General features: G+C 44.3%; 1 protein-coding gene across 2 annotated transcripts; it reads right to left on the bottom strand.

The window, feature by feature from the left end:
* Positions 1 to 2,779: 2,779 nt before the first annotated feature.
* Positions 2,780 to 15,028, bottom strand: LOC104333347 (uncharacterized). Of its 2 annotated transcripts, XM_075446169.1 has the most exons (9): positions 14,978 to 15,028; positions 12,609 to 12,680; positions 10,475 to 10,586; positions 9,663 to 9,807; positions 8,485 to 8,598; positions 7,770 to 7,914; positions 6,301 to 6,449; positions 5,654 to 5,793; positions 2,780 to 4,268 (listed from the first exon to the last, which is right to left on the bottom strand). In XM_075446169.1, exons 3-9 carry the CDS (start codon positions 10,578 to 10,580, stop codon positions 4,147 to 4,149), a joined length of 921 nt encoding a protein of 306 aa, XP_075302284.1. In that variant the 5' UTR covers positions 10,581 to 10,586; positions 12,609 to 12,680; positions 14,978 to 15,028; the 3' UTR covers positions 2,780 to 4,146. The 2 variants fall into 2 exon arrangements, with proteins under 2 accessions (XP_075302284.1, XP_075302276.1); XM_075446161.1 differs by lacking the exon at positions 14,978 to 15,028 and having other exon boundaries at positions 12,609 to 12,744.
* Between the last annotated feature and the right edge of the window lie 2,604 nt (positions 15,029 to 17,632).

Below are 17,632 nucleotides of genomic sequence, written 5' to 3'. Positions count from 1 at the left end.
CGGTGGCTGAGAAGGAGCCGGCCGAGCCCTAATCAAAGAAATGAGGTGTTTTTTTCTCTGGAAGCTATATGGGCTTTAATGAGAGCCTGATCCAGGGACTTCTAACCCCATTTTTTAAAAAAACCTCTTGAATTAACACATTTGCTCTCTCAGTTCAAACACATATTTCCCCTGACCCACAACTTCTTCCATGCAACATTCTTCCAAATCAGATTTTCCCTGGAAATTTTAGTGAAAACAACTGTCTCATAGCTTCAGCAACAACCAACCCAGCTGATACAGCCCTCCAGAGAAAACATTGCTAAACTGCTGGGTTATGCTCAGATGGAGGTGGCCAGGCACAGAGCAGGAGAGAGCCTGGGCAGAAGCTGGCCCAAGCCTGAGGAAGGAGGTATTCCTCAAGCATCCCTGGACTCAGTGCTGAGGTTGTCCACCCAATGGTGGTTTACAGATGGCCCTGCTTTTCCCCATCTTTTCGTTTAGCCACAGAACAAATCCCTTCACAGGATGACAAGTGTAAACCCAGCTCTTGTCTATCAGACAGAGAAGTACGCCTTCATGTCCCAGGCCAGAGGGCCCAGGGGACTTGGGTCACAGCCCAGGCTGGGCTATGAGACACACCAGCATTTGCCTGGGCCCTGAATCCCCTTTTCAGGAACAAAACTAATTTTTCAGGCTTTGGGTTCTTAAGGCCACAAGCTTTCCAAGAAATTTTAAATCCGGTAAAATTCACCCAAATCCTATAATCACTCATGGAAAGGCTGGACTGATTATTTTAGCTAAAATGTTGGCAGGTTTCCAGCTTCATGAAATGCAGCTTTGCTGAAAGAAAAATTCCTCGTGGGCAAAACCGCTTATCAGTGGTTTTTGAAAACAAATGAAAATAAAGCATTTCAGAAAAAAACACACCTTTAAAAATAGCCTTGATGCTATCTTTAGCCCCAAGGCTGGAAGAGGAAGGTTCACACTTATTTTTCATGTTTCCCCAGAACCCAGCTAAAAGAAAAAGGGGCAGGCTTCCCTATTTTTAGGCTCCTGTTCCCACTGCAGATGCAAGGAAAGCAATTTTCCCAAAGCTGGCTGGAGTTCAGCCTGCCCCAGCTCTGGAGAAACGGCTTGGAGAGGGTTTGGGAGACCAGGAGCTGTTTGTAGGTGGCCAAAAGTAGGTTAGGGATAGCTCAGCCTAATCATTTCAGGGCAGTTGCCAGGGGCTTTCTCACAGGGAGGTCTGTAAAAGATTAACTGAGTGCTGCTGCAGCCCCTCATCACCACTTAAAAAAGGCCTTTGAGGCTCTCCTTGCAGCTCATTTCAGAGTGGTGAGAGCAGGGTGAAAAGCAGCATCTGGCCCTGTGCCACACATGGCAAGGTGACCACAGGCTCACTCTACCTCCTCACCTGAGCTGCTCCTCGGCTCTGGGGTGCACAGCTGGGCAGGGAGACATCTGGCTCCACGGTGTCATCACTCTTCTCCAAACCCTTAATAATCTCCTGGAAGTGCAAGGACCAGGATTGCACAAATCTCTCAAGACATTCATGTACAGTAGCTTTAGAGGCACAAGGGTGCTCTCAATTTTACTCCTTTCCTAACCCTCCCCAACACATGGTTTCCCTCTGCTTCTGCTAGATGAGGACATATTTGGGTAGGAATGGCTACCATAGCTCGAAGCTCCTTTGCCCAAGTGGCAGAGGCCAGCTCAGACCATGTCTTTTGAAATGCGCACAGCCTCATTTTACCTGTATGCATCCTTTAGTACTTACCTACAATGTCTTTCATCCATCATTTGCACTGCCCACTTGCAGTTTCGTAAGAGCTTTTTGCAACTCCCCAGTCAATCTTCTTTTTCAGCATCCTAAACAACTGTCCGTCATCAAACTATCTCTTGGCTTTATGACAACTCTGTTATCCAATCCAGGTTTAATGACACATGCCACCAACCACCTCCCTTCCTGGAAAGGAACACCTCCTCTATTTCCCAGCTTTAATCATCTATGGGAAGACATTGCCTTTAATGCCATAGCTTTTGGGTTTCCTTAGACACCAGTAGCAGTATAAAACAGTTCCCACTTGCCTATGTTCTTTTTGAGTCCTTCAGAGAAGTTGAAGGTTTACAAGACGTGACTTCCTTCTATAAAATCCTATTGACTCTCCCCAGCGAATTAATAAATGAATTGTACCCTGTGGTCTAGTTTCTAGTCACTTGACCACTACAGACATCGAGAAAGCCCCTGGAGGCTCTCTTTAATGTCCTGTGGAAAGGCAGTGCAGCTGCCCTGGTCCAGGAGCCGTTTGCAGAGCTCTTGCTCAGGAAGATGAAAAATCTTCTGGGTATTCCCATGAAGTAACTGCTGCACAGCCTCACACCAGCTACTCACCTTGCCTGGACTCCTTAATCCACAGACCAGTGGATTTAATACCACTGTATGAAAGAAGGCAGCTTACATAGAGGCTGCTTGGAACATGCTAGCTGAGGTCTTGGGCAGCAGAGCTTACAAAATAGAAGTTTAATGAACAGGGTGCTGGGCAGAGGAGTTTCAGTCATACATAGGAATCTGCATCGCCCAATTCTTTGCCTCTATGGTTGTTGAGGACACCCAGGAGCACCCCAGCCAGGGAGGGGTAGCTAGCCCCAGAAAGGCACGAGAGTCCCTGAAGAACCCAGGGCACGAGGTAGGAGCCAGGATACTTGTTTTTGGTGATTTGCTTACACTTTACAGAATTAGCAGACTAGTGGAATGAGTTGCTTTATTTGGAAAAAAAAAAGACAAAAAATAGTGCAACTGAATGACAAGATTAATTGCATTACACTGATTTTGTTCTTTGTTAAATCCAAACACAATAGCACATACTACTTTAGAAGAATTTACCTTTGTAATAGCATTGCAAGCTATTTAGCATTTGAAAGCAGCTACCATGTAGGAACACTTTCCAGGCACCAGTGAGACACCATCAACTCTCAGGTAGGCACAGGAAATAGAAACAGTGGTCCAACAATTCAGTCAATCCACTGTTAGGCTTCATAATACCTCTCCGGAAACGGCGAAACCACATGAGAAAACACTGCTCCAGGTTGAACTCACTCCACCAGTTCAAAAATTTTTTTTCCCCTTGAACAGGCTTCCTTTGAAGCAGCAGGCTTTACCCAAGATCAGGTATCATCTTGTCTGCACATCTACCCTCCTGCCAGAGTGGCTGCAAACCATCCTCCAGTGGGAGGCATCCAGCCAGCACAAGTTGTGCACTACTCACTCTGCACAGCTCAGGAAGAGGAAGCCCACCGCTGCTGCCTGACCCAGATCTCATCTGTCTCACAGGCAGAGCAGGAACAGCGGGAAGCTGCTGTTATTGTGGTTCCACAGATAGAGGTACTGACATAGTGACTAGCTTTACTGAGAAAGTCAGGAAAAACCAGGGCAGAGACCCAGATACCTTAATGTATGCTGAGTAGTGAATGCATCTTCAGTTTCTAGAGCTACAACAAGCTTAAATAGGTTGGAAGCTTGCAATTGTGTCAGAAGTATTCAGGCATTCCTCCTCCCCCCTTGCATGTCAGAGCTGACAGACAAAACTAGATCTCTAGAGTTGTAGTATCCGTTCCCATCACGATGAAGAGAAGCAGGAAAGGGAGCACTTGCTGCCTGCAGATCTACTCACACCTCTGGGGCTTGTAGATACCCAGAACTGAACAGCCAAAGGAATGATAGACCTCCCGCTGCCCACCTTGACTTCCAGGGGCAGTTCACTTCAAGCAGCACTTTAAGAAAAACGAACTACTGAGGAAAGAATATGAACAACTCTCTGGGCAAGCCTGCCAAGTGCCTGTTGACAGCCCTCGTTGCACTGGCAGGAACATAGTGCCACAGCTCAGTCAAAGGTGCACAGGGCTGTTCAGCTGAAGGACCTTTTCCTGCACTGGTCCAGAGTCAAACCAAATGAAGGAGCATAGAGATTCAAGGTGGGACTGTAAGTAACTGATCTGAGGGAACTGGGTAAGCAGGACAGGTTTGCAGACATAAACCATCTGCATTTGGAGTGGAAGGAAACAGTTAGAGAAGAGCACAAGGCAATCAATACTGGAAGGAAGGACCAGCGGATGCCCAATTCTTTTTTCTCCCTTTGAAGTATCTGCCACAACCTGTCAGAGGTCTCAGGCCACTGTGCCTGATGGGTCCAGGGTTTCTGATGCTTCCAGTGGTCTCTTACAGTGTCTCCATGTGACTAGTCCCAGTCGAACAGCAAAGATCAAGCAAGCCATTGCCAGTAGAACAACTAGAAAAGACGTGCAGAAGCATGTTAGTACATGAGAGAAAGATCTGTGCTTCTCATCATACCCCAGCTCCCAATACAGGGGACATTCAGCAAAAGAGGAAAAAAGAACCCCCCCTGTATAAAAGTCATTACCCCCCATCAGAGTTGTATTTCACAGAGCTCAGTTTCACTGCTTTCCAGTCAAACTCACCAAATGCTGCCAGGTCAAAGCATGTCTAAGAGGGGGAGGCTTTATGAACACAGGAATAAAAATGCATTACATTAACAAAACACTCCAAGAATAGTCAAACTATGTAAAGAAACATGCACTAGTCTGGGAAAAGCACATTCGTGTCCTACCAGCCAAACTAGCTGAACCACTAAGAGTAAAGTTTTGCTGGTAAAAATGCACTTACTGCAGGAACACAGATGTCTGCCAGAGATCACACATACCTCCACATTCCTGGTGGCTGTAACCATCAGGAGAGGAGTCTCCAGTGCCCTCATGCCTTTGACAGACAAGCTCTGCTAAATTCTGCTGGATGCTTTTAGGCATTACCAGGCTCCTGCTGCCTTTACAGCAAAAAGGAATGTGTACTGGAGTGGCTGTAATGGTGGTATCAGCTCAGAAATTAGCTTTAGTCAACGGTAGATGGCAGTGGGAAGGTTGAAGCGTGGGAACGTGTTCCCTTCTGCTGACCCTACAGTGGGAACAGGCATCTCTGACTGCTACAGCAGAATTCAGAGTTCATACAGCCCAGTTCCTTTCAAGCCAGCATATAACTAGTCATAATGGCATAGCTTTTTCCAGGCTGTGACTGTACAGTATTCAGACAGCTTAAGCCCTTTTACAACAGATGACTACACTCAACTCAGCTGCAGTGGCCTGCAGTAGACATATAATCCCAGGAAAACTTGTTAAGGCTAGCCTGAGCTCTGCTTAGGAAAGGAATATGTGCAGGGTTTTGCATAGTGAAATTTAGATAAAACTCCTCCTTGGGTCAGAAACCTACTCTCTGCTGCTGTATGCCAAGGGATATAATGCTAATGGAATTCCACAGCCTTCATGCCAGTCCTGCTCTTGCTTTGGCCCACCATGCATTGGTGGAGATACCAGCAGAGGACTCAAGTGGATGATGGAGAATTGTAGGGCAAACTATCGCACTGGAAAGGGAGCTTGAGGCAACACAAGGTTTGAATCCAGCCCCAGCACTCATTGTCAATGATTTCTGCTCTACTCTTTACTTTGCAAAATGAACACCTTCTAATAAATCCCTAGTTATGCTTTTTATAAGTAATACTTTCCAAGAGGCAAGTATGCCTTTCTGCCCCTTATACACAGGAAAGATGTGGAAGTGTTTACTGGCCTTCTTTTACAAGAGTTGGAAGTAGTCCAAAAGATTCACCTATAAAAATGTTGTTGGTCGTTGGGGATGAAAATGAGAAATTCTTGCATGTGCTGCCAGTCAGAGCTATTATGACCACTGGGTAGATGGTAAGGTTATAGCGGACATGCTTGTCAAGGAAGAAGTTTTCTAGATAAAACCTGTGAAGAAAGAGAGTCACCAGACTAAGCATTTTCTCAGTACCTTTTCTTCGACAGAAAGTTTAATACTGGAATTGGACAAAGAATGTTTTTTCTGCAGGCTAGTTTGGACCAGAGTCTGAAATTGTTCATTTACTAAAATTCAGAAGATTAATTAAAAAATTATCTAGAGGTAAGTTTAGGGAAAAAAAAAAAAAAAAAAAAGAGCTGTGTTTCATATGTTTACCATATCAAGCCCTCACCTGTGAGCCTAGGTTGGGCTCATGTAAGTTGTGGCAACCTGGTTCCTGGCCCACAGCATGTACTTATTGGCATTGCTGAGGGTCACGAAAGAAAAGTGCTGCCCCAGGCTCCCTGTTCACCTGCTATGAATTATAACATAGGCCTTTGTACTCAATGTTGGTACAGGGACAGACTATGACAGAATTGGTTCAACTGAGGTTCAATCCATTTGTGAGAGTTGGAAGAGGTCTTTCAGGCTTGGTGAGAACCTCCAAGTTTGCTTACCATATCACTAGATCAAGAGCAAGGATGCTTAGAGCAGCAGTTGTTGCAGTCTCGTTGGACACATTCCACTTGTAGATCAACACAATAGCAAAGTTCAGCAGAGTGGCAATGGTGGTCCATGTTGCATACAGCGCCAGCCCATTCTGTACCTGCCATATAGCACAGCAAGATGACAAACAGTGATAAAGAAAGTAATTCCTGTTTGTCTTTTGTGACCCATAGGTCCTGGGACAGTTAAGTCAGCCTTCTGGACCTAGCTGCAGAAGTCGTCCCTTGACACAGAGAAGAGTTGAATCTTTGGAGTCCCCAAAGTAGCTCAGAGATCCATCCCAGTGGCAGGTGCAGATGTTTCTCACCCGCACCCCAAAGTGGACAGTCTACCTGGCTGCCCAGCCCAGTTGTTGCAGGCTGCTGTAACTGGCAGAGAACTGTTTTTTGAATCTCAACAAGCTCATAGCAAACGACTTTGCTATGTGGAGCCTGCAGCAGGCAATATCAAGGACTGGAGTCACTCCTGAGAGTGGATGGGGAATCCAGCTATTCCCAGTTCCTTGTGTTATACTGGTGTCTCAGGAACTGAAATACAAAGATGTAAACTGAGCCTGCTCCCAGTTTGGGCCAAGAGATTTAGAGACATTTCCAGCAGAGTCAGTAAGAACTTTTCTGTGCAGACTCCCAGCTTTACAGACTCCCTCTCCACTGGAGACCATCCTGGCTCCTTTGACATGCTTTTTCAGCTGATCCACTTTCTCACTGAGCAATGCCAACATCAAGCAAGGGAACCAAAAGTGGTTGAAGCACACATAGCAGGCACGGGAGGAACTGCAGTGTGAGGCATTCTGTGTGAGTAGGAAGGGTCTGGGGACAGCAGGTTGGAGCTAGGAAAGAGGAACCAGGAGGGAATCGAGGAGTGATGGAGTATGTTTATCTTATTTTCTCTGTGCAGTTTGCCAAACATCCACGCTTCTCAGACAGCTGAAGAGTAATTTTCTTCCAGAACTTGGCAGAACTCAGAAAGGCAGCTGTATTTGAAACCTTGAGCAGCGTACACTTCCCCATATACGAAATTAATAAATTTTTGTAGTCATATGACAGGGACATCACCATTAGCTATAGCAACAGAAGTCACCCTTAGCAATGGCTTTTCCTTCTGCAAGAAATAGTTGTCTCTCCACCCCAAACACAAGACTGGGGTGAAGTTTTCATATATCACTGAAAACTTCATTCTGTAGTAGCTGGAGAAGTACAAGGGATATACCTTGCTCTGAATTGTTCCCATGATGTCTGATAGGAAACTGAGATGCAATTAAACCTGCATATATCTGCAGCAGACGTAAGTTAAAGTCAGGGCAGAAATCTTCCCTTACTCATTACTCATCTCCTGTCATTGACTTTTTCATTCTTGACACCTTCAGCAGCTTTTTTTTTTTTTAGCATTTACCAACAGCAGACTCCCAAATGCCACCTACTAGGATGCGGATGATCCAGAGCTCAGCTTTGTGACCCTTCATAAGCCACGAAGAATGGATGCTCAGTGCTCGGTGTGAAATGAAGAGGGCGGCACAGGTAGTAAGAGTGATGGCTGCCAGGAGCACCAGGGCTGGGAGGAGGTATCTAGGACAAAGATACATGGACACACACAATGTACAATATACTTTTTCAGTGGTGTCACAATGCCTTAATTTGTAGCTTTAGTGTCTGGCCTTTACTGACTTTAGGTTAATTTGCCTTTAATAAAGGTAATCACTACATGTAGCCCTCATTTTAACATACTGCTGGTTTACTCTGTTAATCACAAAGTTATTTTCCTGACTGCAGCTGATTTCTTCACCTCTTGACAACAGTGCTATTATGAGCCCTTCATGTCACCATGATTACGAAAAAGATCCAAGGCAAGGAGCTTAACTGTATTTATGAAGAAAGGCATGGCCCCTGTGTTACCTGTGCAGAAAAAGACAGAAGAACAGCCACTCTGAGGAGATCTTGGACAATAACAAATCTACCTCAGAGGCAAGATTAAAGCATCATAACCCCAATTTCTATGAAAGCTGTCTTTTGCCAAGGCCTGCCATAGAGTTTTACAGGTGTGATTAAGTGTTCACTCATAGGGAAAAGTGCAAAATGAAGTATTGGGATAGTCCCAACAAAATGGTTAGAACGCATTTGTAACAAAAAGCAACTTACTCTCGGTCCCACAGAAACAGCCATCCTACATTGAAGCCATTATTCAGAATCCACACCACATAAAAAGGTATTGGCAACAAGTCCGGCTTTAGGTAAACACATCCAATTTCATTCCTGCTAGGAAAAAGTTGGATATGGAGAAAGGGAAACAATGCCTGCATTGACCAGCCAGATTTTCCTGGCTTTATTCTCCTTGTAGAGATAGGGACTATGGTAAAGTTAAGCATTCAAGCTTAAATCAGACTATTTCTCCTCTGCGGCCTTCTCTGATGCAAAGTACAGTCTCTGTGGCTTTCCACATCAGGGCATTGTCCCATGGTGCAGAACTTCCTGCTGGTCTCTGCACCACCACAGATTTAGTGGGTGCTAAGAACTGCTCCACAGATGCTGCAAAACTTGTGCCACTGGTGGTGGTAGCAGTGGTATGATCATGGGATTTTAGCCCAGTTCCCAGGGAAAAAGGCTTACGGGATCATAATGTGCTTGCACATATATGTACGTGGACTTGATCACTTTTGTGCAAACATACTTTATTCTTCCTTCAACTTCAGTGTTGCCCAGTATCAACTGAGCAACGGCTTACAAGTCATGTGAAAACAGCAGATACACAAGACAAACTAAGCAGTTCTTGTTCCCCTTTGACAGAAGAGCTGCAATGTAAGTCCATCCCACAAAAGACATCACTGAATATTACAGATATTGCATGATACTGCAAGAAGTAGTTAATGATCTCATAGCCCCAGGAAAAGCTTTGAGTCCAGTTCAATCCCCCAAGAGACTTCCCAATGGCAATTCTCTGATCTCTAACAAGTAAGACTCAAAGTATTAACTCCTTAACTCATTAATTTTGGCCACCATGGATTCTCAGCATTTAGCAGTGGGTAGGTGCAGCTACTAGATAAGTCTGTCGGATCATACAAATTAGTGGAAACCAGGCTTCACAGAACAGCTTACGTGCTTTGTAAGCTGTCCACACATTAGCGCAGTTCATATACACCTCCAAAGTGCTTCCCAGCTTTGGATGCTGAACCTAAGAGCAACAGAGCTTCAGCATTTGAAGTTAAGAGGAGTAGAAGTGGGTTTACTCTGACTAGAAACCCTAGACAAGGGGGTAAGAGGCTGAGCCATGCAAGGGAAGAGCCAATGTCCCTCCTTTATACTCTAAGCAGGGAAAATACCTTCGACAGATCCCTGACAAGGCGTAGAGAAGCCAGGCAAGCTGCCAGGCATAGATGACATTCCAGATGAGGAAAGTCCAGCCAGCTGGTGTGAAGTCAGTGTTATATTTCTCTGAGATGTTTCCAGGGGTTGTCCTGAACAGACCTGCAGTAGTGAATGGTACGGCAGGCAAAAGTGTTAATCCATACTAAGGATGGGGAAAGACTGCTCATTTCCCTAACCCTGCAATCTTCCTCAGGGCTTAGTCCACACCTCAGTGGATTCAAGGGAGATGAGAGGATGCCCTTGGTGAAAACAAGCTGTGTGCTGAGGTTGGCTTGCCTTTAGACACCCTTTATGGGATCACTGTCACTTATGGGGAACACTAAGCGCCTTCTTCCCTCTTATACAGAACCAGAAAAGCCAGTTCCACATGAAAGTCAGAGAGAAGCACAATGTTCGTTTCTGACAGATTCAGCTGGGTAGCGTTCAAACCAAGCACCATTGCCCTCTATAAAGCCACAGCAGCAGCCCAAACAGCTTCCACCAGGGATACAAGTACAGCATATGCAAAGACCAGCTTTCACCTGCCACTAGATCCAGGTTCACCAGGGACAAGACCATTTACTTGGGTTTCAAGGGACTGGATAGGGCTCAAGCACCTGGCTGTAACACCTGGAGAAAGCACCAGCTACTTCCACCTTTCACAAATCAAGGTGTATGTGGAGAGGTAGTGAGGTGACAAACAGATCTATCTCATCTAAGGCACCTTGTATCATTAAATGATACAATGCATGAACCCCACCTCTGAGAAAAAGTTTGCTTGCATTACCTTTGAATATCCCAGTGGCATTTCCAGCATTCAGTATCACCATGATTGTGAATGTGGCCAGAGACAGGAACATGACAAAAATCTTCATCTTGTGTATAGCATCCATTTTATCCTGCAACAAATTAGAAATGTTGTTAAGCTGTCCTAAAGTATGTTCTATGACCCAAAGAGTGTTTTAGAAATAAATCTGGGGAATTTACCATGTTAAATGCTAATTTTTGTGGTGTTTTCATAAGAACTAAAAAAGGCCTTGCATGGGCTAGGGGCCATCTTTCTTTGAACCAGCATCCCGGTGACAGCAGTCAGTGTCAGCAGCCCAGAGAGCAGCCCCAAAACAGGGCAAGCAACAGGTACTTACCCAGAACACTCTTTCAGCAGCTCAAGGATTTCTAGTAGTAGCAGCACATTTAATAGTCTCTTATGGGTTTTTAAGACTGTAAGCTCTCCACATCCATGAAGTAATCTGATGATCTGGGCAAAAACCTCTCTCCTGTTGTCTAAGCTCGGCTGTTACCTCCCTCTTCCAATCCCTAACACTGTAACAGCCAAAGACCCCCATACCAGTTTCACACAGAGAACATACGCTACAAAAACCATGGAGGGCTGCCTGATTTCTGGACAACCCTGAAGAACAGAATCACAGAGGCCTTGCCAGGTTGCAGAATTGAAATGGGAAGCCATGGAGTGTTCAGCAAGCAGCCTGGTCTGCCACCAGCCATCACTTACTGGCATAGGGCAAAAGACATAGCTCAGGTATGTCTACGGATGTATTGCAAAGGTTAAAGTCTAAATAATTAGCAAGCAAGTGTAAAAGAGGGATTCCAGCTTATGTCATACTGTTGTCATTTTGCTGAAGCAAACAGGCCTATCAATTTTGCTCTCTTTAGGAAAGAGATACGAAAACATTAAAATCTGGCTTTACAGAGTGCCTTTTAGTTCAGTATAACTTTTCACATGTACTCTCTAATCCTGCAACTCCTACAAAATAATCACTTCTTTTCCTGGTGGTATTACCTCCTCGTCTACTGGCTGCAAGTAAGATTTAAATACTTTTGCAGGTCTCGAGAACTTTATAGATCATAAAATCTACATACTACATTTTTTTTCCCCAAGGCTTTTAAGTAGTGACTTGAACACTCCCAACTGATCTCCATTAGTCCAGCATTTGTTCTGTCAAGGAAGAGTTCTGTGCCACCCTGTAAGAGGAAGCGTACTCGCACCTGTACTATAGGCACCAGCTTTATTTCCCTTTGCAGCTCAGCACTTGAGCTGCCTTCTCTACACAATGGCAGTTCAATGTCTGCCAGGGTTGGCAGGAATATTAACTGAGTTTTTCTAAGCTGTTCAGCATTGAGCTAGTAAATTACAGTTCCCACTTCAGTGGATAGTTTTACAGTTCCCGGCTTTGTCCATGAACTGACCTGCATCACCAGGAAGTGGGAGGGGAAATTCTATTTTCTGTAAATCCATACAAGATTTTGCTTTTTCACTTCCATGTAAACAGAAAACCACTTTTTTTTTTTTAAATGAAAGTCCTATATGGAAGTACTCATTTAACTCAAGATATCCAATCCCAATTAGATTTGTCAGTCAAATTCTAAAATAACGTATTATCTTCAGATACAATGAATTAGTAAATTCTGAAAAGAAAAATCTGCTTGCATTGTTAAAGATATCATTCCTGACTCAGGACATAACTGACTTGCAGATTTCTGAAAGCTAGGAAAAAGTCGGAGAGGAAACATCACTGTACACTTGCCCAATTCCTATGTTCTTTCCTTGAACATTGACTTTTGACCACTCCAAACCAGTACATAGAACTAGATGGTCCTTTGATCTCACTGTGAGGCCGAATGTATGTTCTTCTGGCAGTCCTGTAATTGAATTCAGCACCACATTTCTTCTTTATTAGCATATTCAGAAGAGACTTGATTACACAGCTTCAGAGAAACCCATACTTTCTTAGAGAGGTCTAGGGGGAAAGCCTTATTTTAAAACCAGTCAATAATTTCGCTACTGTCTCTCACCTCCTGCCTCCCTCTAATTTGTTGCTGGCAATAAAAGTCTGCAATATTTCCCTGCCTGCAGTTATCAATCACAAATACCTTTTAGAAGAACCAGAAGTGTTACTCACAAGGATCCACACAGGCTTTTTGGCAGCGTCTTACAGATGTAGTGCTGGGGAGTCTCCACCACTCAATCTTATCTAAAGAGACTTTCAGCAGATTAATAATCACGCATTATTTAAAAATAAAATCACAGTAGTTAGACATGCTTTCTCTCTGTGAGCTGCAGACTCCAACTGGCTGAAGCCTCCCAAAAACAAGCACTTACGCAAGAGAAGTGCGATTACTTAACAAGGGCCTTTTATAACAACCAGAGCATTTCACATTCCCAGCTTGCTGACAGACAAAATCTAATGAGTGCATGCTCTCAGGCTTTCGCCTACTTCGACCTTCCCTATCTCTGCCACAAGGAGGGAAACCGAGCGCTCCCAGTGCAAAACATTACATGTCAAAATCATCGCTAGGGCAGCACTCCTGTGTGGGAGAGGGGACGCTTGCAGGGGTAGCTGCAAAAACAGAATGGATTTGGGGAAGCTGGATGTGTCACATAGCAAGCTCTGGATCCTGTGAGCAGCTACTCCTATAGCCCCAAAGGTAGCTGAAAGCTGAGCTCCTCTGTGGACTTGGCACTCAGGGGCATTTTGTAGTGATAAACACTGTATAGATTGAGTAACTTCTCCTGCACAACAAGCACATGTAGACCAATCCTGTATTTTTATAGCAGTGCCACACATACTGTTGAACGTTCCTAATCCTGATCTCAAAAGCTGGGATTTTTAAAGTAATTCCTAGATCTGAAGGACTCTAGAAACCCCAGGGAGAACCTTCCAGATGTTAGAACCAGAAAGCAGGGACAGGTGAAAAGATAACCCCAAACCTGAGGTGTTGAACGGAATTTTTCAAGATTTTTTTTTAGAAATAGTGTTCAAGCATCTTGCACAAGTAAATTTTTGTTCACAGATACGGAAAAGGCTCCTGCCCCCTGCTGCAAGCCAGTCCCACAGCAGCAGAGCAAGCTACACGAGCTGATCAGTCTCCACCTGCATCTCTGCCTGCTACAGATCTGCAATCTCACCACATCCACTCCTGTCATTTTATATTTCTGCTTGTTTCCACTCAAATTTAAACTGTCATGACCAATTACAAGTATGCTTCAGCATCAAAATATTTATCTTGTGCAACTACAGTGTCTACCAAGCAGACAGTCTTACTGGAGACTGCCCCATGTCAAATATACAGGCAGTGAAAAACCCATGGAGCCAGGAATGAACCCTACTAGGGCTTCCTTGGCCTTTGGAGTAGGGGTACAAAGCCTACGTAAATGTGGATTTGCCAGCAGTAGGGAAGAGCAGGGCATCCAGCCAGCACTGCTGTTGCCTACCTTATCAATGTAGGTCTGAGGCACACCCTCTAAAGGTATTCTGATGAGGAAATCAGTGGCTTAAGTATGATTATTTCATATCAGCCAGACAATACATAATGGTCTACACACTGATTGCAAACTAGAACAGCTCATACATAACCTGTTCCTTGAAGAAAGCCAAGGCCTGGGCTCACAGCATGGTAGCATTGGCATCTCTCTCTCTCTCCCTCTTTTTTCGCTTTGTGTATCCCCCCTGAATGTGTACACGAGCCCTAGAAACTGCCTTCATCTGACTCAAGTTTATAAGCAGTGTTACAGCAAGTATGGGCTAGAATACAAACCGAATCGTTACTCACATTGTTTGGGCCTCTTCCTACTACATTAAAATCTAAAAGGTACTTTTTTCCACAGCTGGACCACATCTTATTTATGACCCACTGTATTTTACACATATATTTTTACCCATCTGGTAGCCCATACCACCCCAGCATGCAGACACTACATTTTCATCCAGTGAACGAGTGTTCTGAAATTCTTAATACAGACAACTATCTTACACACGTCTGCTAGGCACAGCTGATCAGCTAGGTCCACGCTGATCTAAATCCAGAGGAAGTTCTGCAAGTGGGAAACATTGGCCACATGGGAGAACCAATGTACACTTTGCTACCCCATGTTCTTGCTGGTTATTTCATAATGCATCTGTCTTGTTTCAGTGAGACAACTGGAAGCAATACCACCATAGCAGCAGCCTTGTCCTCTTGACACAAAAAGCCAGGCATAAGATTTAGGCCCACATTCTGGGTTTCAAAAGTTATTTTTTCAGAATACTTTGCAAGACAGGCCTTGAATAAAATATTCAAAATTATTTTATCATGCAACTTTACAGAAATCCCCTAAAGTATGTTTGTAAAGTACAGAGGAATGAACTTAGTGCTTATGAATGTGTTAAAACTGAACAGCTCTTGCTTCAGTAGGCTGCACAGCATAGCCAAAAGTGGGAATGCTCAATACAGCTACAGCTCTAACATACTAGCGTCAAACCCAAAACAAGCATTTATAGAAAGACCCTACCTTGCTAGTCTATCTTCACCAAAAGACCCCTGTTAGACTTAATGTCTTCCACACGGGTTTCAGTTGATTATCCTTGCTGGCCTGTTGAGGAAGAAAAAATTATGTTGTCAAATGAGAGTGACAAATGCAGTTATAGACACTTCAGCTAAGAAATGGCTGTTAATGTTTGTATGCACAGAGAAAAGGAAGCATAATAAAATCCACATTCACAAAAGAATGTGTCGTGAAACCAAGAGAGCGAGCAACAATGCTGAATGAGATCACTGGAACCAACTCCAGGACACAGCTCATGTTCAGTACTTTCCAAGATGAACTGCTTTGAATCAAATGCAAGTTTGTGTTCACCTGGGTCATCATAAAGGAAATAATGGTTATTTTACCGTCAAGGCAATTTTCCACTGATAAGCAGAATATACATACCTTTTTCCTGTATTCCCAAATATCTCTAAAGAAGGGTCTATCTTTAAAGTTCTCATCTGTAATTTCCCAGAGAATAAAGGGAAAAAATTGCTTTTCAAGAAAGAGATCTACCAAGCCCATCCCTCTCATGTGCACTCCCTGCTGCACCATGTTTGTCCCACCAGCACCAATGCACCTGAAACACCAGTTTACATACAGCAGTGGGACAGGCTGACAGCAGAGCTGTGATTCCATTGCGCTCTCCTGTGAACTAGAAAGCAGCGTAAGCATTTACAAGGTGCTGAGCTAGCGTGAACAGACTTTGTGCTAGAATTAACACCCTGCTGACAAGAGGAAGATCTTTTTTAAACACGACCTCCTGCTAGTAGCTGAAAGAAGACATTATGAGCACACACGGTTTGAGTCCCAGCACAGAAAGTGGAAGCCAATTGCTTTCTACTTAAAACGTACCACTGTGGAGGCCCTGCCCTCAAACTCAATACTTATTTTGCACTGTGCAGGAACTGAGACAAGTTCATCTGTGGGCAGCTCCCCTACTTAATGGACAACATTGCCTTTAGCAGGAAGTGCCAGAAAGCAAAGCACAAGAAGAGCCATTTAACAGACATTTTTCCTCACCAAGACAGACACCAATGTCATCTAGGACAGAAGTGTTTCTCTTACACAGTGACCAGCACAACAGTCGAACAAAACTAGTGCCAGGGCAGTGGTTATATTCACTTCCAGCCAGCAACTCAAAACAAACGAGTCTATGAAAAGGAGCGGCTCTCAACACTGAAGGGCACACACAAGCAGGGAAGAGCTGCCCTGTGCAAGTCCCAAATGCGGATATGAGATGACCGACACTACTCCTTGTCGCTAATGTAGCCACCAGCAGGGATCCCTGGGCCAAGTCAGAAACTGTCTTCCCCCTGACCCACACTGAACCCATGACAGCCATTGCAGCTACCCCGAACAACTGCCCAGCAAGGCAGAAGCTCAGCAACCACCAAAGCCTTTTGTCCCCATCAGCAGTAACAGATTTAAATCTAAAATGTATTCTGCACACTCAGAGCTCCAGTTAAATCTTTACAGCCACTTGCTTTAAATCCAGCCTTTACTAATGTGCCAGGCAAACTGTCACCCAAGAGTCAGCAACCTCTCTGGAAGTCATTTTCAGGCCAAGCTCAGCAAATGTTGAGAACCAAATATACTAATCTTCTAACAGCAGCTCAAGCGTTCTAATCCTGCAATGGGTTAATCTGGGTGCTTTCAGTGCCAGGGATTAGCCTTTCTGCACTGCTAGAATGGACAGGATTTGACTGGGCACACTAGGATGGGCACACAATGAAGAGGATCTGTGTTAGAAATCCCCTTTGGTTATTTTAAGAAGGAAAATCATCTGCTTTTTATTGTTTGAGAACAGAAAAGATCCACCCTTTGGCGGTAGGGAAATCTCCCTAGGTTTAAGGGAGCAAGAACAGTAATAGGAATCCACTACCCGCTTCTTTTCAACCATGCTTTAAGGCAGCTGCCATGCTAGAATTCATTGACTGATCTCCAAATCTTTTTTGTTGAACTCTAGATTAAGGACATTGCTGTAAGCATTTAAGTAACTCCAAACTAATCCCTGCTTCATTCTTGTGAGAGAAAGAGGGGAAAAAAAACAATGCACTTCTGTCTTTAAGCTAAACTTAATGAGACAAACAGAAGAAAATATTTCCCCCAGATGTTCTCACTTACTGGTTAAGCATTGGGAACTTCACCTTCTTCAAGGGCAGCCCAAGACTCTGCAGCAGTGTCTGGCAGGCAGCAACCACAGCATCAGACCAGGAGCACAGCAGCAGGCAGCACTTTCTGGAGCTGGCAGGCAAAGTATAGGCACAAGAAACCAGAAACTCACCTGTGCAGCCCACCCCTTCAAACAGGATCACTGCAAAGAGACAGCAATAGCAGCAGAGTTGAGCAGGGATGAAAGACATATTTATATGGCTGGATATCTTAATTTTGTAAACTATATTTTATTCAATCATGTGACACTATTGCTGCTCGCAGGACTTTCCCATGTCATCCTCTGTTACGGAGGGAACAACACATGACCAACAGCACCCATTCAGTACTTTGTTTGGCCAGCATCACTTCTGCACTCACATTGGTTTTAAGAGTACAGATATATTAGCCTCCTGGGTAGCTTTTCTCTGCCCTCCCCACGATCACCCCTGAATGCTTCACACTTTTTCTCCTCCCCATAACTCC

The sequence above is a fragment of the Opisthocomus hoazin genome, chromosome 2 (genome assembly GCF_030867145.1).
Source record: "Opisthocomus hoazin isolate bOpiHoa1 chromosome 2, bOpiHoa1.hap1, whole genome shotgun sequence".
In the NCBI taxonomy this organism is placed as follows: domain Eukaryota; kingdom Metazoa; phylum Chordata; class Aves; order Opisthocomiformes; family Opisthocomidae; genus Opisthocomus; species Opisthocomus hoazin.
Note: the sequence above shows the minus strand (reverse complement) of the source record. Positions and strands in the feature narration are given on the sequence as shown.